This window comes from Salvelinus fontinalis, chromosome 1 (genome assembly GCF_029448725.1).
Source record: "Salvelinus fontinalis isolate EN_2023a chromosome 1, ASM2944872v1, whole genome shotgun sequence".
NCBI classification, from domain to species: Eukaryota; Metazoa; Chordata; class Actinopteri; order Salmoniformes; family Salmonidae; genus Salvelinus; species Salvelinus fontinalis.
In genome coordinates, this window is record NC_074665.1 from 48,677,786 (window position 1) to 48,701,067 (window position 23,282).

General features: G+C 41.4%; 1 protein-coding gene across 2 annotated transcripts; it reads left to right on the plus strand.

Moving 5' to 3' along the window:
* The first annotated feature begins 774 nt into the window (after positions 1–774).
* Positions 775–20,294, plus strand: mki67 (marker of proliferation Ki-67). 2 transcript variants are annotated; one of them, XM_055924478.1, is made up of 17 exons: positions 775–983; positions 1,474–1,579; positions 2,775–2,856; positions 4,469–4,584; positions 4,767–4,839; positions 4,987–5,800; positions 6,413–6,651; positions 6,746–7,565; positions 9,499–9,617; positions 9,777–9,954; positions 10,524–10,661; positions 12,146–12,624; positions 12,859–12,895; positions 13,342–13,447; positions 14,520–14,601; positions 14,713–14,828; positions 16,565–20,294. In XM_055924478.1, exons 2-17 carry the CDS (start codon positions 1,491–1,493, stop codon positions 20,046–20,048), a joined length of 6,972 nt encoding a protein of 2,323 aa, XP_055780453.1. In that variant the 5' UTR covers positions 775–983; positions 1,474–1,490; the 3' UTR covers positions 20,049–20,294. The 2 variants fall into 2 exon arrangements, with proteins under 2 accessions (XP_055780453.1, XP_055780458.1); XM_055924483.1 differs by having other exon boundaries at positions 776–983; positions 4,987–5,782.
* The last annotated feature ends 2,988 nt before the right edge of the window (positions 20,295–23,282 follow it).

Below are 23,282 nucleotides of genomic sequence, written 5' to 3' on the forward strand. Positions count from 1 at the left end.
AAGTAGTTTTCACATACAAACTTTAGTTATATGTCCATACCCGAAAATAACATTGTCGCTGTGGTAGAACGTTTATTTTGGTTGTCGATGTTCTGTATTTATCAGTGCCATCAGGTAGACAGATTTCAGACGTGTCCATGTAAATATGATTATTAGGGAAATCGTTCTTCTTGGAAAGCATGTAAACGTTTTAATCGAACTATTATTTTAATCTGACTCCACAATAATCGCATTATTGTATTTATTCAGGGAAGTTAACATTACCATACTCACAAATATATTTGTTTGATATTTTGATTAGTTCACATTGAGCATTCAGTTCCAAGGAACGAAAAGACTGAACTAATATTTGTACCTTTTTGTTTCTGGGAATTTTTACTTTTAACATACATTGCTGACAAACAAGTTAATTATATCACTGTATAATTTCTTACAACGTTATTTCACCTTCAACAAATCCGCTCTGCCTTCTACTACTGTGGGTGTACCTTTAACAGAATTTCAGCCAATGGACACACTTCGCGCGTAATTTCAAACGTTTTCAAATTACTATCTGTTAGAAGGCGATGAAGTCCTCCGCCGGGCTTGTAAACAAAATAGTCCTTCATATTTTAAAGCACATTTGACACTGAAATCTGGTAAACGGGGTATATGTTTTACAAAATATAATATCCAATATATTTTATGACCTACCAAGTCCACAGCACAGCTATGTATTTTAATAAGATTGAATTGGGCGGAGGGATTTCATGTACAGTAGTACGCTAACAGTTTTGCCAAGCGCATTAAGGAACGGTCTACATCTACACATTAGCTAAAGTTGGGTAGGGCAAGATAACGACAAACAGTTTTAGGAAGGGAAGGCGAGTCTTTTAAAACAAGGTTGATGATTTTATCAATCATTGTTATAGTTTAATAAAGGGTAAAATATCCTGTAGTTTATGGACGACCAGCTGTTTTGAAGAATATTTGAACTGCCTCAGGTAACGTTAACATAATAATTTATAATTGCTTGAAATGTAGCTAGCTAACGCCGGCCAAAAGTTAGATAGCAGAGAACGTTTCAAAGTGGCAACAACATTTAGCTTCGCCCGCCCGTTCACAACGATGTTGAAATATCAATTCTAAATTGGTTTGTAGTTTGCTAAATTTGTTTAATATGAATAATTCGTTAACACTGAAGTAGTTGGCTAGCTAGGTTAGCACAGTGCCATGCGTGTTGTATACATGTTGGTTGGCGATTCAATTTTAAACGCAAATGTAACTACTAATTTACAAATACTGACGCTAGCGTTACAATCGTCAAACGTATCCTTACTTGGCAGTTGTAACCAGTTGGCACAGATTATTGGTCAATACATTGTTGCCATGCTGTTACAAATCAGAACAATGTGGCTAACTAGAATCATTGTTGAATCAGTCATATTTTACACGATCGCTCAATATCTTAACGTTTTGTTTCTTTGTATTTAGGTAACGTTGAATTCAAAATGTCCCTGCACGGGAAGATTGTTGTAATCAAAAGGAGTGGCGGAGATGGGACTGAGTTTCCTCTGACTGCATCGTGCTTATTTGGAAGGTGAGAAAAGGCATTCAAATTCTGTCAACAATACGTGTAATGCCATGGAAGTGAGCGTCATTAAGTGTATTTTTGTTTTTTATAGGTACTGTTAAATGTACGAAAGTCAACTTTTGCTGCATGTATGGAACGTGTTTTTACTCGGTGGTTCAATGTTGCAGTCTGGCCATTTTAAATTTGCGAAGAGGCGGGCTTTCTACTGCTGTCGTTGAGCTGTGTTCAGTATTACAGCGTTTCAAAAGACATGTCACCACAGGCCCATTCAACTTTATCCACTGAAAGTCAACTGGATTGGGTTTAGCCCACTCATGTTGATAAATTGCCACACATTTTAACATTTACTCAGCTGGACTGTTCCTGTATGTGCTGATGTTAACCCCAATAAGTTTTGCTGGAGTAACAGTTTATGGTAGGGTGTCCACCAATGTGTGAAAATTGTACTTCCTTATGTTATAAAATACATTTGACCAATAAATGATTATTCATGTTCTAAATCTTTCAGTGGAGTCTTTCTCTAACACATCAACATGATATCCAATAAGATTTGGATTTGGTCACCTAATACATCTGATAATAAGCACCTAGCTCTGACATAGTTGTGCAGATTTCTCATAACTTTAGAGGATTTTGTGGTGCTCTTCAAAGTTGCATGACAGGAGCTGAATTAAATGTGTAGTTCAGATATATATTTTTTTAAATATATATATATATTTTACATTCATATGAAAAGCGTATGCTGAAAGATGAAAATACTACATGTCTCAAAATCAACCTCCATCTTAGCTCTAAATAGTTTTCTATTCGAGAAGAAAGTAAGCCTGTCAGGTGCAATGCCACTTAAAGTTTTTTTTTTTTTTTTTTATCACCCTTTCTCGTGCTTCCATTTATTTGGTAATCCTACTTTTGGCCATCCTACAAGGGTTAAAAAACAGCCTTTATCGAATTATGATAGACGTGGTTTGGACCATTACTTTCTCTCAGGGCCATCTACACAATATATATATATTTTTTACCCATTGGTCAAAGAGGCGGTTTTGATTGGACACCCTACTTATAGTGTTATGAACTATGAAATATAATTGACATGCCATAAACACAAATGTTGTATTGTCAGAACCAAATCTTTATGTATGCAATGAAATCAGAAAATGTAGACAGCCTTTTTACATAATATAATGGTATTTTTGTCTTGTAGGAAACCTGACTGCGACATTCGCATTCAACTTCCTCATGTCTCCAAGGAGCATTGCAGGATTGAGTTGAATGAAAATAAAGAGGTAACTATCAGTCAATATACATTGTATTCAGATGGCTTGACTTTTTCCACATTTTGTTACGTTACTGCTTTATTCTAAATTGGATTAAATAAAAAATAAATCAGATCTACACAATACCCTGTAACGACATAGCAAAAACCGGTTTAGATGTTATTTTTTTGCACATGTATTTATTTAAAAAAAAGGATACCTTGTTTACATAACTATTCAGACACTTTTTGCTATGAGACTTTAAATTGAGCTCAGGTGCATCCTGTTTCCATTGCTCATCCTTGAGATGTTTCTTGAGTCCACCTGTTGTAAATTCAATTGTTTGGATATGATTTTGAAAGGCACACAACTGTCTATATAAGGTCCCACAGTTGACAGAGCAAAAACCAAGCCATGAGGTTGAAGGAATTGTTCGTAGTGGTCCAAGACAGGATTGTCGAGGCACAGATCTGGGGAAGGGTACCAAAACATTTCTGCAGCATTGAAGGTCCACCAATAATAGTGGCCTCAATCGTTCTTAAATGGCAGAAGTTTGTAACAGCCTAGACTCTTCCTAGAGCAGTCCTCCTGGCTAAACTGGGCAATCAGGGGAGAAGGACCTTGGTCAGTGAGGTGACAAAGAACCCAATGGTTAGTCTGACAGAGCTCCAGAGTTCCTCTTTGGAGATGGGAGAACCTTCCAGAAAGACAACCATCTCTGCAGTACTCCACCAATCAGGCTTTTATGGTAGTGGCCAGGCGGAAGCCACTCCACAGTAAAAGGCACAGGACAGCCTGCTTGGAGTTTGCCAAAAGGAACCTAAAGGACTCTGACCTTGAGAAACAAGATTCTCTGGTCTAATGAAGCCATGATTGAACTCTTTAGCCTGAATGCCAAGTGTCACATCTGGAGGAAACCTGGCACCATCCCTATGGTGAAGCATGGTGGTGGCAGCGTCATGCTGTGGGGATGTTTTTCAGGGCCTGGGAGACGAGTCAGGATTGAGCGAAAGATAAACAGCAAAGTACAGAGAGATCCTTGATGAAAACCTGCTCCAGAGCATTCAGGACCTCAGACTGGGGGTGCAGGTTCACCTTCCAACAGGACAACATCCCTAAGCACACAGCCAAGACAACACAGGAGTGGCTTTAGGACAAGTCTCTGAATGTCCTTGAGTGGCCTGGACATGAACCTGATTAAACATCTCTGGAGAGACCTGATAATCGCGATGCTCCCATCCAACCTGACAGAGCTTGACAGGATCTGCGGAGAAGAATAGGAGAAACTCTCCAAATACAGGTGTGCAAAGCTTGTGTCATATCCAAGAAGACTCAAGGCTGTAATCGCTGCCAAAGGTGCTTCAACAAAGTACTGAGTATAGGGTCTGAATACTTAGGTAAATGTCATATTTCACGTTTACATTTTTATTTCATACATAAAATAAAAAAAAACTGTTTTGCATTGTCATTATGGGGTATTGTGTGTAGATTGTCTCCCCCCCTCAATGTAATACATTTTAGAGTGGCTGTAACGTAAAAAGATTTGTGACAAGTCAAGGGGTCTGAATGCTTTCCAAATGTACCAATTGCTTTATTTTAATGTCTGTAGAGCATTTATTGAAAGACAGTTTTTCTCTTACAGGTTATTTTAACTAATTTGAGTTCAACGAACCCGACCCGTGTCAATGGGGAGGTTTTTCAGCAGTCTGAACGTTTGAAACATGGAGATCTAATCACAATTATTGACCGTTCTTTCAGGTTTGTGGATCTTATGTCGGTTTATAACAGTCAGAGAATAAGAATTGTTATTTGTTTAGTCTGCTTACTGTCTTCCTCCAATTTGATGTACAGCATGTCATAATTGGACAAGTGTTTGGCATTTTGAACATGCACTTTGATAGATAATATGATAATGGGTCTTTGTAATTTTTTCCGTTCAGGTTTGAATACCCTCCACCACCCACTCCAAAGAGAAATCGATATTCTACTGCTAGCAAAAGTGACACTCCTCAGGTATTATGCATGTTGCACACTAAAAGTAAAAGCTTGAAGCATATTTGATAATAAAGCATGACTTACTATTCATTATATGCACCATTGAGGAAATCTACCTCATGAATTGCCTAGAAAGTCTGCTCCAGTTGTCTTTGTTTGTCACAGGTTTTACATGAAACCCAAGCGAGGGATACCAGCGCTAAAGATGGAAACAACACTTCTGATGTCAAACCCAAGGAGGATGGAAGTCTTGAACAGAACAAGCCAAGCTCACCCTTCTGTGAGCTGTACCAAATGTTCAAACAAGATCTGGATTCCAAGACTCCAAAGAAAACACTTGAAACACCTGCTTCGAGGCTTTGCCCACAGAATCCTATCTCAACCAGGAAAGTGGATGGGGCGTCTGTCATTTCCACACCCAAGAAGGCGGAGACTGAAAATGTGTCACCGTTCACTGGAGTGACTCCAAAATCAGCTCAGAAGAAGCGAAAGTCCTTCAAAGGTCGGGTTGTTGAGGGGAATGTGCCAGTTGAAGATTACATCCAATTGCCTCCATCTATTCTTGAAACTCCCAAAGGTAAAAGGCGTTCTTCAAAGTCCAAAACACCCACCACTGTTGAAGAAAAATCCACCCCTGTTTCTCAGAGGAAAAGTCGCCCGGCAACCCCCGAGAAGTTCACTGCTAGTGAAGTGGTTGAGCAGATTTCTGAGTGTCCGACTGCAGAAACACTTACGACCCCCACTAGGAGGAAGAGCAAGGAAGCCACTCCTATCAAATCTTTGATAACTGGGGTAGAACCACCTGCTGATGCTGTTTCAACCCAAGACCAGATAGTACTAACTGAAAATTCCACGCCAAGTACTCCTAAGACCAAGCACTCCCGCTCTCCAAGGCCTGCTGGGAAAAATCTTCAAGCCCAGGATGTGCTTTGTGAGCTGGAGGTGACCACACCCATCAATGGTGGGGAAAAAATGCCAGGTTATTTCCCAATATTTGTCACATTTTTTATGCATACATAATTATTTACCTACTTTGAAACTCAAGCAATGTCCATTATTTGATTATTACATTCTGTACTATTCCAATGTTTAACCCAATGCCTGTATATATGTATAAACATAGGAATGAATGGTGTCATGTGATCAATGGCCATGTGAATACTCAATAGCGCATTGAAGTCTTAAGATGGCTATCATGGAGACATGCACAGTTTGAGCTACTCCTGGAAGTGACTTTACAGCCTAGCTGCCCTCTCTCAATCAGTGACTCAAAGTTCAAGGCCGACCAGAGTACTGCAGGCCGCCGTTAGCAACTAAATTATCCATAACTTCTTCTGTGTGCAATTAAAAAAAATATCTGTTCAAGGATATGTGGTGTATTGGTACCATGATTGTCTTCTTAAAAAAACTGTTTCCATTCACTATAATAGGGGTCCTGTTTTCTGCTAACAATGCCTGTAGTACTGCAAACAGCCATGAACCTCTGGCTTCAATGAGAGGAGGCAGTTGTTTAACCTAAGGTGTCATGTTCTCTTGTGATTGCATGTGTTTGACCACTATAATCAAATATTTTTTATTTCCATCTACTCAGGTAAACAGTCGTCTGCTAAGAAACGGAAGAGTGGAGACCTTGAAACTGAATTTCCAACACCTCTGTGCAAGAGGAAAAGGGTTTCATTTGGAGGTCATTTGGAGCCGGAACTATTCGATAAACGTCTTCCTCCTGACTCCCCACTATGCAAAGGAGCCACTCCTGGACGGCGAAGCCTGTGTGCCCCCAAAATGAAACATTCACTCCTCAGGAGAGCGTCAGCAATTGGTCTGATAAAGGTACGTTTAATAATATACTCTCGGTTTGTGTGCTGACTTTGCTAATTTCACATATATTGCTGATTCCTACTTAAATAATTTTTGCATTTCATAGGAGAATGAACATTCTGCCCCAGAGAGTCTTAGCGTGAAAGGAAGTCCAGGAAAGAAGGCGTCTCCCAAGACTCCCTCGCCCGCCAAGAAGTCACCAAAGGCATCTGCCAAGACTCCCTCGCCCGCCAAGAAGTTACCGAAGGCATCTGCCAAGACTCCCTCGCCCGCCAAGAAGTCACCGAAGGCATCTGCCAAGACTCCCTCGCCCGCCAAGAAGTCACCGAAGGCATCTGCCAAGACTCCCTCGCCCGCCAAGAAGTCACCGAAGGCATCTGCCAAGACTCCCTCGCCCGCCAAGAAGTCACCGAAGGAATCTGCCAAAACTCCCTCGCCCGCCAAGAAGTCACCGAAGGAATCTGCCAAGACTCCCTCGCCCGCCAAGAAGTCACCGAAGGAATCTGCCAAGACTCCCTCGCCTGCCAAGAAGTCACCGAAAGCTAAAACTCCATCTCCAGGGAAAGAGAAGACCCCGAAAACCGTTGTCAAGACTCCATCTCCTGCTCGAAGAAAATCTCCTGCTCCATTACAAGATGAGTCTCAAACACCCAAGGCTGGGAAAACTCCCAAGCCCCGTGCAAGTTTGCCATCAGCCAACACGACACCCACCATGCAAGGCCGATTCTCAGTGTCCCTCATCAGCACCCCATCACCCACCGCAGACCAGGACTCTGTCCTACAGCCGTCTGTCACTGTAACGCCTCGTGTTCCCTTGAGGCGAACGACCATGTTGTCTACCTCGAAGACAATACAGAAAAGCGCAATGAAAAATGCCATTCAGGTAATCCGTAGAAGAAGTGGTGTTTCTCGGGCATCTATGAAAGGTATGCGTCCATTTACTTTATTTCCTCTTTGGGATTCAGTAACTTTTTGTTGATTTTGTATTTTGATAGCAATCTTAACTTCTACTTGCACACAATCCCGGATCCGGGAGCACCCCCATCAGTAAAAAAGCTGACTAGCATAGCCTAGCATAGTGTCACAAGTAAATACTAGCATCTAAATATCATTAAATCACAAGTCCAAGACACCAGATGAAAGATACACATCTTGTGAATCCAGCCATCATTTCTGATTTTTAAAATGTTTTACAGGGAAGACACTATGTATTTCTATTAGCTAACCACGATAGCAAAAGACACAACTTTTTTTCCCCACCATTTTTTTCCTGCATAGGTAGCTATCACAATTTCGACCAAATAAAGATATAAATAGTCACTAACCAAGAAACAACTTCATCAGATGACAGTCTGATGACATATTTATTGTATAGCATATGTTTTGTTAGAAAAATGTGCATATTTCAGGTATAAATCATAGTTTACCATTGCAGCCACCATCACAACTCTCACCAAAGCAACTAGAATAACTACAGAGACCATCGTGTATTACCTAAATACTCATCATGAAGCATTTCTGAAAAATACACAGCGTACAGCAAATGAAAGACACAGATCTTGTGAATCCAGCCAATATTTCAGATTTTTTAAGTGTTTTACAGCGAAAACACAATATAGCATTATATTAGCTTACTACAATAGCCAACCACACAACAGCATTGATTCAAGCCAACAATAGCGATAATGAATAAACCAGCAAAAGATATACATTTTTTCACTAACCTTCTCAAACTTCTTCAGATGACAGTCCTATAACATCATATTACACAATACATATAGAGTTTGTTCGAAATGTGCATATTTAGTGGCACAAATCGTGGTTATACAATGAGAATAGTAGCCAAGCTGCCAATAATATGTCGGGAGAAATCTTGGGAGAGGCACCTAATCTAATCAGTAACTAATCATAAACTTGACTAAAAAATACAGGTTGGACAGCAAATGAAAGATACATTAGTTCTTAATGCAACCGCTGTGTTAGATTTTTTAAATTAACGTTACTACGACATACAGCGTGCGTTAAAGCGAGACCGCACCGAAATTAATGGCGGAATAGTAGATTTACATTTTTCAACAGAACAACGAATTAACATCATAAATACTTCTTACTTTTTGATGAGCTCCCATCAGAATCTTGGGCAAGTTGTCCTTTGTCCAGAGGAATCGTTGCTCGGTTGTAGATTGTCGTCTTCAACTTTGGAATTAGCAGTAAACATTAGCCATGTGGCGAAGACGTGTCCAACTCACCATAACGCAGCACAAATAAAATATAAACTGATAACTCTGTTTAAAATAACAACATTATGATGTCTTTAACACCTACATCGAATAAAATCAGAGCCGGATATATCTAAGGCCTATAACGGGAGCTTTCTAGAACACCATCCTGAGGTCTGTCTTGCGTCATGGCGAATGAAGGAAAGACTGCGTCATGGCGAATGAAGGAAAGACTAGACCCCACGTTCCCAGACCAGTTATATGGCCTCAGATCTGCCTAGCAACTCCATTCCAATTCTCACTATTTGCTGACATCTAGGGGAAGGTGTATGCAGTGCATCTCGAACAATAGAAGACATGCAAATTTATAAACTGACCCCAGAACAGCCTGACTGATTTCAGATTTCTCACTTCCTCACAGGAAAATTGCTCCAACTTGGGTTCTGTTTTACTCACAGATATAATTCAAACGGTTTTAGAAACTAGAGTGTTTTCTATCCAATAGTAATAATAATATGCATATTGTACGAGCAAGAATTGAGTACGAGGCAGTTTAATTTGGGAACAAAATTTTTACAAAGGGAAAACAGCACCCCCTATTGAGAAAAGGTGTTAAGTGTTTAATTTCCTTTGTTTCAAGTTGTGAATTCCTGGGCTGACATTGTGAAGTTTGGCCAGACCAAGACCCAAGCTGTTATCCCAACCAAGAAAACTTCCGCCCGAGTGACTAAGACGAAGAATGTTGTACCAAAACCGAAGGTATGTTTCGATAGTATTTTGCCCTCCACGACTGCACTTTATGAAATTTGTCTAGTGTAGGACATTGAAGCTTGTTGTTAAATTGACTAAAAATGGTTGTCTTGGTTTTGTTTTTCTATGGCTACATTACCTAACTTGTTGATGTTTGTTCTGTGACAGACACCTGTGATGAAACTCATAGGACATGTCAGCACTGGTCATGCAGATTCACCTGTGACCATTGTTGTGGGCAAAGCTCACAGACTGAAAGCCATTCAGCCAAGTGGGGCCGTCCCAAAGCTTGTCCACAACATTGCACTGCTAAAAAAGAACATGAGAATGGATGAGGATTTGTCAGGTAATTAGTGAATTTCCTAATCCCACTTCTATGTGCGTATGTTTTTCATATGGGGTGTTGGTAAATATACTGTATTGTCAGTGGGCCCTGGGCAGTTTGTAAATTCACAGCGTTGTCACATTGTCCATTCCTAAATTCAGAGCATTTCGCATTGGCACTCTGGCTGAGGAGTTGGGTTGATCCGAGCGTTCTGACCTCACAACGTTAGTCAAGCACCCACGCTAACTGGCTTAAGTCGGCTAGCTACTTCCAGACACAAATAAGAGAACGCCTCACTCTGAACATTTTACTTGCCCTAGAGAGTAGAGCTGATGAGTGTTTATGTTATGAAGAGGATTAGTGACTTGCTCTGTTACTGGCAACAATTTAATAAGTATACATAAACATGCGCTAAAAAAGCTGTCTTAAATTCTTAATTTATTCGGCGCTCTGGAACTCAAACCAGGGTGCTCAGAATTCGGAGTAGATTGCCAGGGTGAATTTATGAGTGCATCCATGGTATATAAAGGACTTGTTACATTGTCATATTGTGCTCAAGTAAAGCAACCTGGTTGTGTTTGTGGTTTCAGGCATTGCAGACATTTTCAAGACCCCGGCAAGGCAGAGGAAGTCTGTGGTCAAAGTGCAGAGTGCCCTCAAGACACCCCTGAGAGCCCAGTCTACATCTATGATTGAATCATCAGTGATGAATACCCCAGAGGAGACTGGTAAGGGATTTTGGGGGTGGGGTCTCAATTGCATACCGTAATTGCTGGACTATTAAGCGCACCTGAATATAAGCCGTACCCACTGAATTTTTAAAAAATATGTATTTTGTACATAAATAAACCGCACACGTCTATAAGCCGCAAGTGCCTACCGGTACATTGAAACAAATTAACTTTACACAGCCTTTAAACGAAACACGGCTTGTAACAAAAATAAATAGGCTTCAACGAAACACGGTTTGTAACAACAACAAAATCAAAACTAGCAGTAAACAGTAGCCTACAAAGAAAGTCAAACTTCATTGCGGTGGCGATTGTTTTGGCTTTCAGTCGTATCTGCACAGTTGAAACACCTCGGCCGTCTGCTCTGTGTGTTGACCCAGTCTTCAAGCTCATTTTCTAGTTCGGGCCATCTGCTTTTCTTCTCTGAAAGCTTTTGTTGTCAGCGTCAGTTCCTCACGCTGCTGTTTCCAACGTCTTATCATCGACTCATTAAGGCCAAGCTCCCGTGCAGCAGCTCTATTTCCTTTTCCAACAGCCAGATCGATCGCCTTCAACTTGAAAGCTGCATCATATGCATTTCTCCGTGTCTTTGCCATGATGAGGGTGACAAAATGACTACCGTAATCAGAATGATGGGAAGTTTGAGCGCGCTCGATTTACGTGACATTATGTGACGGTGCTCACTTTTTTGGCAGCGTGAATCTTGTGAGAAAAAAAATCATAAATTGGCCGCGTCATTGTCTAAACCGAGAGGTTCATAGCGTGGGGAAAAAGTAGCGGCTTATAGTCCGGAAATTACGGTACTCCTTGTGTCCTCTCGCTTCTTCTCAAAACCCATTGGAGAAGGTCAGAGGGGAGGGACCTCTGGCTTTCTCATCCAATGGAGTTTTTAGGAGGACAGGACGCAAGGAGTATGCAATGGAGATTCTCCCTATGATCATGTCAAGATGAGTGAGTGATGAAGAATCTGGTGTGGGGGACTTTTTTTGTTGTTGTTGAATTGTACATGTTGTTTTCATGCTCATCAAACAATTCAGTGACCACTTGTGCGCTGTGGATAGTGAGCATTGTCATCCTATGGGGGGCGTAGCTGAAATAATGGCCTGCCCAGCATTCTTATACACAGGTTGGGAATTCCAGTCCTTGGGGGCCTGATTGGTGTCACAGTTTTGCCCCAGCTGACACACCTGATTCCAATAATCACCTAATCATGATCTTCAGTTTAGAATGCAATTTGATTAATCAGCTGTTTTCTAGGGATGGAGAAAGTGTGACATCAATCAGGCCCTCGAGGTCTGGAGTTGCCCACCCCTGCCCTACATGATGTTAATTGCTTAATTAACGCAGGAACCACACCTGTGTGGAAGCACCTGCTTTCAATATACTTTGTATCCATCATTTACTCATGCTTTTCTGTTATTTTGGCAGTTAGCTGTATCATGTTGAAATCACTTGACACTAAACATATCTTATCTTCACAGGTGAAATGGTGGTGTCTCCACTTGTTGTTTCTACTGCTAAACGGGGCGCGTACAACAGCGATGCAGTCACTAGACTCCTTCGGGATGGTCAAGAATCCAGTTTCATCACGGAGGAAGCTGATGACTCCCGTACTACACAAAATGAGATTCTTGCCTTAGAGATGTCTTCAGAAGAATTGAAGGAAGTACAGCAGCCAGATTCAAAAAAATCGATTTCGACTCCCAAACAGAAGAAACCTGAACAACCCGAGTGTCTCACTGGAGTGAAGAGGATTATGAAGACCCCAAGACAGAAGGTGCAACCCATCGAAGACCTCAGAGGAAAACTGATGACAACTCCAAGAGGGCCTAAGGCTTCTCAGGAAGTAAGCTTAGCTGGTGTAAAGGAACTCCTGACGACCCCCAAACAAATCGCTGAACGTGTTGAAGAGATTTCTGGTAAAGTCCAAGATGACAACGTCCACAGCGAGACAAAAGAGGTAAAGGCAACACAGTGTAGTTTCAACTCCATTGTTCTCTTTTTATAACACAGATGTTGTTTGGTATAATGGTAAGTTTACATACCAAAAAGTGTTTTGCATTACTTATTTGCCTGTTATGTTTATTTGCTGTTGAATGATTTATTTCATCTTATCCCATGACTACTATAATAGGTTCGGAATATTTCAACTGTATCACCTTTTTAATTAAAAGGGTTTTTGTTTCATTTTCAGATTCACGGTGACGCTATTTCTCCTAAATGCCTCTCAGGTAACATATCTGCTTGCTAGATAGCTAACATAAGCATTCACAATGCACAGAGTGACAATAAGTTAGCTTCGGCCGTCAGTCAACATCAATGTTGGAATAGCAATTATAAATTGGTGTTTGATGCTCTGCTTGTTCTGCTATCGGTAATTAGTTTACACTGAAGCGCGTGGTTACTTGGTTGGTAAGCACAGTCGCATGCGTGTTCAATGCAGCAATGCATGTTGGTTGGCGATTTAAATTCTTAACTCATGTAACCTACGAATAGTTTACTACTATCAAGAGGCCAACTTAATCTTGCTAGGCAGTACTAACCAGTTTGCACACAGATTATTGGTTGCTGTTCTTTTCCGAATCGTAACAACTTGGCTAGCTCGTGCCAGTAGCTAGAATAATTGAGTCACATTTCACATGATTGCTCAATGTCCTAACGTTTTATTTTTATTTAGGTAACGTTGAATTCAAAATGCCCCTGTACGGGAAAATAGTTGTAATCAAAAGGAGTGGCGGAGATGGGACTGCGCTTCCTCTGACTGCATCGTGCTTATTTGGAAGGTGAGAAAAAGCTGTTCGAATCTGTTTATGTGAAATGCCATAGCAGTGAGTGCCATTGTCTAAATGTAATATATTCATCGTTTTGTATGGTACTGTTATTTGTATGAGTCTACTTTTGCTGCATGTATGGAATGTGGTTTTTACTTGGTACTGAGCTTGGGTGAAACCCCGGTGTATATTATATTTTGAAATACCAACAGGGTGATTTACAATACCGGGAGGAAGAAAAAATTTAATCTGAAATGTGTCAAATTATATCTAGCTCAGGGCTCCAGCTATGCATTTGGTTTGCTTACTTGCTAGCTGACCAAGCTTCTTGATTACAGCAGAGACATTCAGTCCCCACCTCCGGAGCAAGATCCCTGTTGCCTAAATTGTTTTGTGTTTCTCTTCTGTAACCAAGAAGCTTAATCTTGACGTCTAGCAAGTTAGCAAACCAAATGCATAGCTTGAGCCCAGAGCAGGATATAATTTATTTGACACATCTTAGATTTCTTATAGTTTTTTTTTACTTGTAGTAAGAAGCAGTTGTATTTTCTTGTTGAAATGGCACCCCCTTGTGTGCACATTCTATACCCTGGTATGGTATAGAAATGGTATGAAAGTCAGTAGACTGCCGATCCCAACTTGGGGCCATTTTGAATTTGCGAAGAGGCGGCCTTTCTACTGCTGTCTTCGGTTGTTGAGCTTTGTTCACTATTACAGCGCTTCGAAACGTCTCAAAAGACATGTCACCACAGACCCTAGAGATCCATTCAGCCTTCTACACTGAAAATTAATTATGGATTGGATTTAGCCTGCACTTGTTTATAAATTGCCACACATTTAGCATTTACTCAACTGAACTTTTGTTTCCATATGTGTGCTGTGTGAACCCCAGCAATTGTTGCTGGAGTAACAGCTTATGGGGATAAAGATAAACCATGAAATACAACTTACATGCCTTAATAAACAATAAAAAAATATATATAAAAAAGTGACAATCATGTATTTGCATAGCTGATGACCGGCATACAATGAAATCAGGAAATGTTGACATCCTTTCTACAGAATATTTATTATTGTCTCTTAGGAAACCTGACTGCGACATTTGCGTTAAACTTCCTGAAGTATCCAAGGAGCATTGCAGGATTGAGTTGAATGAAAATAACGAGGTAATTGCGGAGTCAGACAATATAATTGCTGCCTTCAGTAAGTCGGTCACTTTCATTTTAGTGTCTGTAGAGCAAGTATTGTAAGATACTTATTTTTCTTCTCTCTTGCAGGTTATTTTAACTAATTTGAGTTCAACGAACCCGACCCGTGTCAATGGGGAGGTTTTGCCGCAGTCTGAACGTTTGAAACATGGGGATCTAATCACAATTATTGACCGTTCTTTCAGGTTTGTGCATTTTATGTCCGTTTATAAGTCAGAGAATATGAATTTATTTAATGTGTTTAGTCTAGAGCCCGACCGATATGGGAGTTTTGGATCCGGTTTTCTTTTTTTAATGTAAATATTCACTGTTAACGATATCTGCCAATATTTTTATTACTATAGCTGGAAAGAAAAAATATAATTTCTCTTGATTGTGCTTAAAACAGCCCTGCAAAAATACTCAAAGCTTATTTCCTAAATTTGATTAAAGAATATTAAATGTAAGCACCACACAATGTATAAGCACCAGAATGACAAGATTTGTTAATGGGAAAACTGTTACTCTAGTGAAAGGAGGATAAACGGCACGGATTGCAGCAAAAAATGTGCCTCTGAAGTCGGCTGCCTCGTGCTAGCCCGCTGGAAAATGACATGGGACACATTTTCAATGTATTGGTAATTACGGTAGCTATGTCATCAATTGTAGCGCTGTGGTCACTGAATTCTGGTAGTTGTCACTTAAAATGAAAACCTAAATCACAAAATTTGCTGCTGGCATATTGCTGCCTTTCGCCCCCAAGCGCTGCCTCAGTAACCGGTCCTTGCTTACTCCATTGATGTGAAATGTAAAATAGTAAGGGTTATGGTTTGGTTCGGGTACGGTGGGAAGCTATAGAAATGCATTTATAAATGTCTGTCTTGTTTGACACATTTATTCTATTAGACACCTTTTAATGCATACTTTTAAATTACATTTTCTGAGCTAAACACAACTAAGAATAAATATACAGTGCCTTAAGAAATTATTCCAACCCCTTGATTTTTTCCACATTTTGTTGTTACAAAGTGGGATTAAATTTGATTTAATTGTCATTTTCAGTCAACAATCTACACAGTACTTTGTCAAAGTGGAACAAAAATTCTAAGATTTGTTAACAATAATGAAAAATATAACCAATCTTGATTTAGAAATGTATTCAACCCCTCAATACGTTAGAATCAACTTTTGGCAGCGATTACCTGTGAGTCTTTCTGGGTAAGTCTCGAAGAGCTTTCCACCTGAATTGTGCAACATTTCCCTCTTTTTATTATTATTGTTATTTTTTAATTCTTCAATCTCTGAGTCAAATTGGTTGTTGATAATTGCTAGACAACCATTTTCAGGTCTTACCATAGATTTTCAAGCAGATTTAAGTCAAACCCGTGAATCTGCCACTCAGGAACATTCAACGTCTTCTTGGTAAGCAATTCCAGTGTAGCTTCGGTCATGTTTTAGGTTATGATGCTGAAAGATGAATTCATCTCCCCCCAGTGTGGTGGAAATCAGACTGAACCAGGTTTTCCTCTAGGATTTTACCTGTGCTTAGTTCCGTTTTTTTTATCCTGAAACTAGGCATTCAGAGGCATCAAATCTTCAATACGTTGTATCAAACAAATCTAGAAATGAACTGAACGAAGCATCACCTAATGCGCTCAATATCTTTAATCAATACTTTTTGACATTATTAATTAAACAGGCCTGGCTGCGGTTCGGGCTGCCGCACAGACAGTGCCGCACACCACTATCAACAATAGCGACAAGTGTCACATCAAAGGTGCCAGGCTCACTGTGCTGAAAGGACAGGGACCGTAATACCTGTGCACTCCAGGGGACTGATGGAGAGACAATTCTGGTCAGACACGGCTGGTACAGCCGTTAAACACAGCATCATACACTTGGATCCATAGGTTTAATGGTTTACTGTTATTTTCCTTTTCAGGTTTGAATACCCTCAAGCACCCACTCCAAAGAAAAATAGATGTTCTAAACAGAACACTCCAAGAGGGCCTAAGGCTCTTGAGAAAGTAAGCTTAGATGGTGTGAAGACCCCCAAACACATTGCGCAACCTGTTGAAGAGATTTCTGATGCCATGACAACAGAGGCGGTGGAAGAGCTTGCTGCTGCTCTTGCTGAAGCAATGGAGGAAGAACAACCTGCTCCTCTTGCTGAGGCAGTGCAGGAGGTAGAGCCAGTTTCTGCGCCTGCTGAGGCAGTGGAGGAAGAACAACCTGCTCCTCTTGCTGCGGCAGTGCAGGAGGTAGAAGAGCCAGTTTCTGCTCCTGCTGAGGCAGTGGAGGAAGAACAACCTGCTCCTCTTGCTGAGGCAGTGCAGGGGGTAGAGCCAGTTTCTGCGCCTGCTGAGGCAGTGGAGGAAGAACAACCTGCTCCTCTTGCTGAGGCAGTGCAGGAGGTAGAAGAGCCTGTTTCTGGTCCTGCTGAGGCAGTGGAGGAAGAACAACCTGCTCCTCTTGCTGAGGCAGTGCAGGAGGTAGAAGAGCCAGTTTCTGGTCCTGTTGAGGCAGTGGAGGAAGAACAACCTGCTCCTCGTACTGAGCCCATTTCTGCACCTGCTGAGGTAGAAGAGCCAGTTGCTACACCTGCTGAGGCAGTAGCGGTAGCACATCTTGACAGTGAAGAGCCTTCTGTTCCAGTAAAAGGTAGAGGAAAGAAAACTGAGGGGATTGTGCCACCACCTGCTAGAGGGAGATCGGCAAGGCGTAATGAAACCAGTAGCGTTGAGGCACCAGCAGAAACTATGGACTCTGTGGATGTCCAGAAGAAAATGGCAGCTGACCCAGTTCCTGCTGAAAATCCCAAGAGAGGAAGAAAGGCCAAACAGGCTTCTGTAGAGAGAGTTGAATCAGTGCAGGAGAACGCTGTTGAAAGTGAGAGTGCTGAAATTTCTCCAATTGAGGACCAGCAGCCAACTTCTGATGTCCCCGTGGAGAAACCCAGAAGAGGAAGAAAGGCCGAACCGGCTTCTGTAGATCAAGTTGAAACAGTGTTGAAGAACACTGTTGAAGCCGTGAGTGTTCCTGTCACTGAGAAGATTGAGGCCCAGACTCCAGTCGTTAGATCTAAGAGAGGAAGAAAGCCTAAACAGGATTCAGTAGAAGAAGTTGAAGCGAAGGTTCTTGAAATTCCTCCAATTGAGATTGTGGAAGCCAAGGAGATGCCTGCTATTGTTCCTGTTGAGAACCTGCGGGCAAGAGGAAGACGGGCTAAACAGGAGTCTGAAGAAGCCAAAAAAATTGAAGAAAATGTTGCGGCGGTTGATACTCCTACAGAAGAGGTGGAGGCCTCAGTCCTGTTTGCAAAACCCAAAAGAGGAAGAAAGACTAAGCAGGAGCCTGTAGAGCAAGTGGAGTCTGTGAGTGTTGAAACTCCCATCAAACAAGTTGAGGCCCAGGAGCAGACCACTGTGGCTCCAGTTGAGAAACCCAAAAGAGGGGGAAGAAAGACTAAGCAGGCTTCTGTAGAGAAAGTTGAGGATCACCCCGTTGAGTCTCTGACTGTTGAACTCCAGGAGCAGACTACTGTGGCGCCAGTTGAGAAACCCAAAAGAGGGGGAAGGAAGACTAAGCAGGCTTCTGTAGAGCAAGTTGAGTCTCTGACTGTTGAACTCCAGGAGCAGACTACCGTGGCGCCAGTTGAGGAACCCAAAAGAGGGGGAAGGAAGACTAAGCAGGCTTCTGTAGAGCAAGTTGAGTCTCTGACTGTTGAACTCCAGGAGCAGACTACCGTGGCGCCAGTTGAGGAACCCAAAAGAGGGGGAAGGAAGACTAAGCAGGCTTCTGTAGAGCAAGTTGAGGATCACCCCGTTGAGTCTCTGACTGTTGAACTCCAGGAGCAGACTACTGTGGCGCCAGTTGAGAAACCCAAAAGAGGGGGAAGGAAGACTAAGCAGGCTTCTGTTGAGTCTCTGACTGTTGAACTCCAGGAGCAGACTACCGTGGCACCAGTTGAGAAACCCAAAAGAGGGGGAAGAAAGACTAAGCAAGCTTCTTTAGAGCAAGTTGAGTCTGAGGATCACCCTGTTGCGTCTCTGACTGTTGAAGTTGAAGCCCAGGAGCAGACTGTGGCTCCAGTTGAGAAACCCAAAAGAGGGGGAAGAAAGACTAAGCAGGCTTCTGTAGAGCAAGTTGAGGATCACCCCGTTGAGTCTCTGACTGTTGAACTCCAGGAGCAGGCTACCTTGGCTTCGGTTGAGGAACCTAAAAGAGTGGGAAGAAGGACTAAACAGGAACCTGAGTGTGTCGTCCCTCCAGTATCCACAGAGACTCAGGAGGAAACATCTGCTCCCCCTACAGAGAAACCTAAAAGAGGAGGAAGAAGAGCAAAGCAGCAGAAGGTTCCTGAAGTGGTGGAAGTTGAGAACATGGTAGTGCAGGAGGTCCACCTTCCTGCACAAACTGAGGTTGATGCTAAACCAGAGTGTGAAGAGGCTGATGCTGAAGAACTGCTGGAAGCTCCGGTTGTCAAACCAGGATGGAGAAGGAAGGCAAAAGCCGTTGTGAAGGATGAAGTGCCTGCCAAGCGAGCACGCAGAGGAGCAGCTGATTCCACAAAGGTGCCCACTGTTGCAGAAGCAACTGTGGAAGTTCCAACCGAGCCTGTCAAGCGAGGTAGAAGGGCAGCTAAATCCAAAGTCTCTGCAGATGAAACCACCATTGCAGCCGAGAGCACTCCATTGGAGGCTGAGGTAACAGACATGGAGGTAATCACTGCTGTGGTTAAAAAGGGAAGAGGAAAAGCCCCTAAAAAGGGAAATGCTGTTTCTGAAACGACCTCTGACCAGGCAAATTCTATTGAAGGCATGGAAACCATTGACGAAGCCTCAAAATCTGTGAATTGGAAACCTGATTTGGAAGTTACACACAAGGTCACCCCTCTTCCTAAACAGAAGACATCCAGACGGAATGATAGTGTTCCTGTTACTAAGGTTGAAGAACAGCAGGTTGTGAAGACCGTGCGAGGAAGAAGAGCAAGATCTTATGTCGAGGTCAAAGAGGAGACCGTCCAATCAACACCCTCAAAAAGGGCACGCCATAGCACCATAAAGACCTCTGCTGCTGAAGCCACGATCCCCATTTCAAAGCCAGTAAACGAAAGAAATGCAGCAAGAAATATGAAAACTGAGGAGGCAAATCTCTCTGATAAAGCTGTTCCAAAGGAGCCTGTCAAGAAAACAAGACGAGCAGCAAAGTCTACTGCAGCAGCTCCCGTTGAGGCCACTAGCATTACTCCTGCTGTCCCGGAGGAAGTGCCAGAGACCATCCCCAAAGCCACAGTTGTGGCTGCTACTAAAGGAAGAGGTAAAGCGGCAAAGGGAAAAGCTGTATCTCAGGAAATTGACATTGAGCAAGGTACTGAGTCAGAGCAGCCGTGTAAGCCCCGCAGAGGGAGAGCAGCAAGAAAATAGAGCTTAGGCATTCATAGATTTTTGTTTGTTTTAATGCTTTGATATAGAAATGCTAATGTTACAGATGTATAATTGATGCTCTTAGCGGTGCTTTACAATATTATTCAGATTTTTGGTCTTAATTGTGGTTAGTTTTGCTACATTCTCTGAATATTTTTTTTTACAATCCTTTTAAAATGTATGGTGTTCTATTTAGACTGAAAATAGTTTGGGGGAAATTTTTCATATTAAAAATCAAAAAATTAAGTTGTCTGAATTTCTTATGCTGTAGCATTATTGATAAGGCATGATTAACTCAAATTGAGTAGGTTCTGGTACTGTACATTTTTATATTTGTCTTTGATTTAACTCCAACACATACAATACCACATGCATGGAGGTTATCCCCACACATTATTTATTCAAATTATTCAGGATACATTCACAAAGGATTAAAGTATTTCCATTGTGGTTGTCTTGGCCAAAATGACATGGCTGTTAACCAGAGAGGTTAAAAGAATAACAATGCTTTGTTTGACACAACACAAATAAAGCAAGGAGTCGGGTCTTGTATAAAGCGGTTTCCAGAACCTGTGAAGAGAACAAATGGTGCATAGTTCCCTATCTCTGCCCCAGACCCTCTGAGGAAACGAGTGGTCATCTTTACTGTCAAAAAGAAGCCTTGTGTGTAAGCTTTAAACATTTGCGATCTGCATAAAGAACGTGTCAAACTCATTCCACGAAGGGAATGCAGTTTTTTTTTATCCTCACTTGTACTTGATTGATGAATTGAGGTCACAGATTAGTTAGGAACTTCCTTCGTCTAGTTAGGTCTTAATTAAAAGCAAAAACCAGCAGACATTGAATGAGTTTGACACCCCTGCCATAAAGTAATTGTCTGTCGGTTGTCTAGGAGAAAAAAAAAAAAGGGGGAATTCAAAATGTTCACATATGGTGCAGAAAAATGCAATGTGCTTTAGACTACTTCTGACTGCATCTAGAAATAAAGATGATGCAGTTTTCAGCTGGCAAGTATGTTGACCCTGACAGATATTGTATTCCTCTTATAATTGCTAGTATGTGCAAACAAGCTGTGTAGGAAATGTGCCATGTTTATTTTAGCTGCATTATAAACATACAATAATTATGATCATTGACCATCTAATACCGAAGCTGTGTTTGAATACTCATTAACCTGCACTAACTATATGTGACAGAAATTGAGTATGTAGTATGCTGATTGGTCATAGTATTGTAACGACCCTGGGTTTATAAGCGCGGAAATCGACTCTGCCGCACGAGCATGCTTTTGCCGCAAAGTCGATAGCGCACCGGGCTAGGGGTTCGAGACCTGCTCCCTGCCTGTTTCATTACAGTATAGATATAGTTAGTATACCAAAAGTTCCCGGATGTCGCACTAAATTCGCCAAAATAAAAAGTATACAGGCAGTGGACAGTATTTCCATGCTTTTAGGGCCCATAATGCAATTTCTTAAGAAAATGGCAGTGGCTTCACAACGTTTTCAGATTTGAAGAAAATGGCAGAAAATATACAGAGAGCGAGAGCGGATACTAATTCATTGCTTTAACTAGTTATGGCAAATGTTAAAATGTTGAGCAATGTAATAAAGTAATTACTTTTAAAATAAGTTACATTATACGTTATGTTGGCTGACAATTGATTAGATATGCTATCCTTTTAAGAAATTACTTTTAAAATAAGTTACATTACACGTTATGTTGGCTGACAATTGATTAGATATGCTATCCTTTAAGAAACATTAGCTACCTACTAATACGTTGAACTTGCCAGGCATTATATTAACTATATGCTATTTAAGATGATAGCCCTATTTGTCCAAAGTCCAACTCTATATTATGGCAAGAACAGCTCAAACAAGCAAAGAGAAACAACAGTCCATCGTTACTTTAAGGTCAGTCAATACGGAAAACTATCAAGCACTATGATGAAACTGGTTCTCATTAGGACCGACACAGGGATGGAAGACCCAGAGTTACCTCTGCAGCAGAGGATAAGTTCATTAGAGTTACCAGCCTCAGAAATTGCAGCCCAAATAAATGCTTCACAGAGTTCAAGTAACAGACACATCTCAACATCATCTGTTTAGAGGAGACTGTGAATCAGGCCTTCATGGATGAATTGCTGTAAATAAACCACTACTAAAGGACACCAATAATAAGAAGAGACTTGCTTGGGCCAAGAAACGCACACAATTGACATTAGACCGGTGGAAATCTGTCCTTTGGTCTGGAGTCCAAATTGGCGATTTTTGGTTCCAACCGCTATTGCTTTGTGAGACGCAGTGTAGGTGAACGGATGATCTCTGCATCTGTATTTCCCACTGCAAAGCATGGAAGAGGTGTTATGGTGTGGTGGTGCTTTGCTGGTGACACTGTCTTTGATAAATTCAAGGCACACTTACCCAGCGTGGCTACCACAGCATTCTGCAGTGATACGCCATCCCATCTTGTTTGGGCTTAGTGGGACTATCATTTGTTTTTCAACAGGACAATGACCCAACACACCTCCAGGCTGTGTAAGGGATAGTTTACCAAGAAGGAGAGTGATGGAGTGCTGCATCACATGACCTGGCCTCCACAATCCCCCGACCATAACCAAATTGAGATGGTTTGGGATGAGTCGGAGCGCAGAGTGAAGGAAAAGAAGCCAACAAGTGCTCAGCATATGTGGGAACTCCTTCAAGACTGTTGGAAAAGCATTCCAGGTGAGGCTGGTTGATAGAATGGCATGAGTGTGCAAAGCTGTCATCAAGGCAACGGGTGGCTTTTTGAAGAATTTCAAATATAAAATATTTTTGGATTTGTTTAACACTTTTTTGGTTGCTACATGATTTAATGTGTTATTTCATGGTTTCGATGTCTTCACTATTATTCTACAATGTAGAAAAATAAAGAAAAACCCTTAAATGAGTAGGTGTTCTAAAACTTTTGACCGGTAGTGTATACTCATTAAGTATGTAGTATGTAGTTGGTATGGGTATTCGAGCACAGCTCGAGTATGAAATATCGCAGAAAGACATTCTCAGACCCACCCATACAGCGATAAAGGGGATGCAGTTTATAGCAGATACTCTGTGCAACAAGTTTTACATGCCAGGTCTGTCTTAGGTTATTGACATATTTAGATTTTAATTTGTAAAGCAAGCCAGAATGCAATATTATGTCCATTTCAAATTATGAAATTCATATTTCTAGCGGAACTAGTAATTGAGG

Coding starts and splice junctions, on each gene's coding strand:
- mki67 (XM_055924478.1), top strand. CDS start 1,491: ATGTCCCTGCACGGGAAGATTGTTGTAATCAAAAGGAGTGGCGGAGAT. Junction 1,580..2,774: donor GCATCGTGCTTATTTGGAAG/GTGAGAAAAGGC, acceptor TTTGTCTTGTAG/GAAACCTGACTGCGACATTC. Junction 14,829..16,564: donor ATTATTGACCGTTCTTTCAG/GTTTGTGCATTT, acceptor TTTCCTTTTCAG/GTTTGAATACCCTCAAGCAC.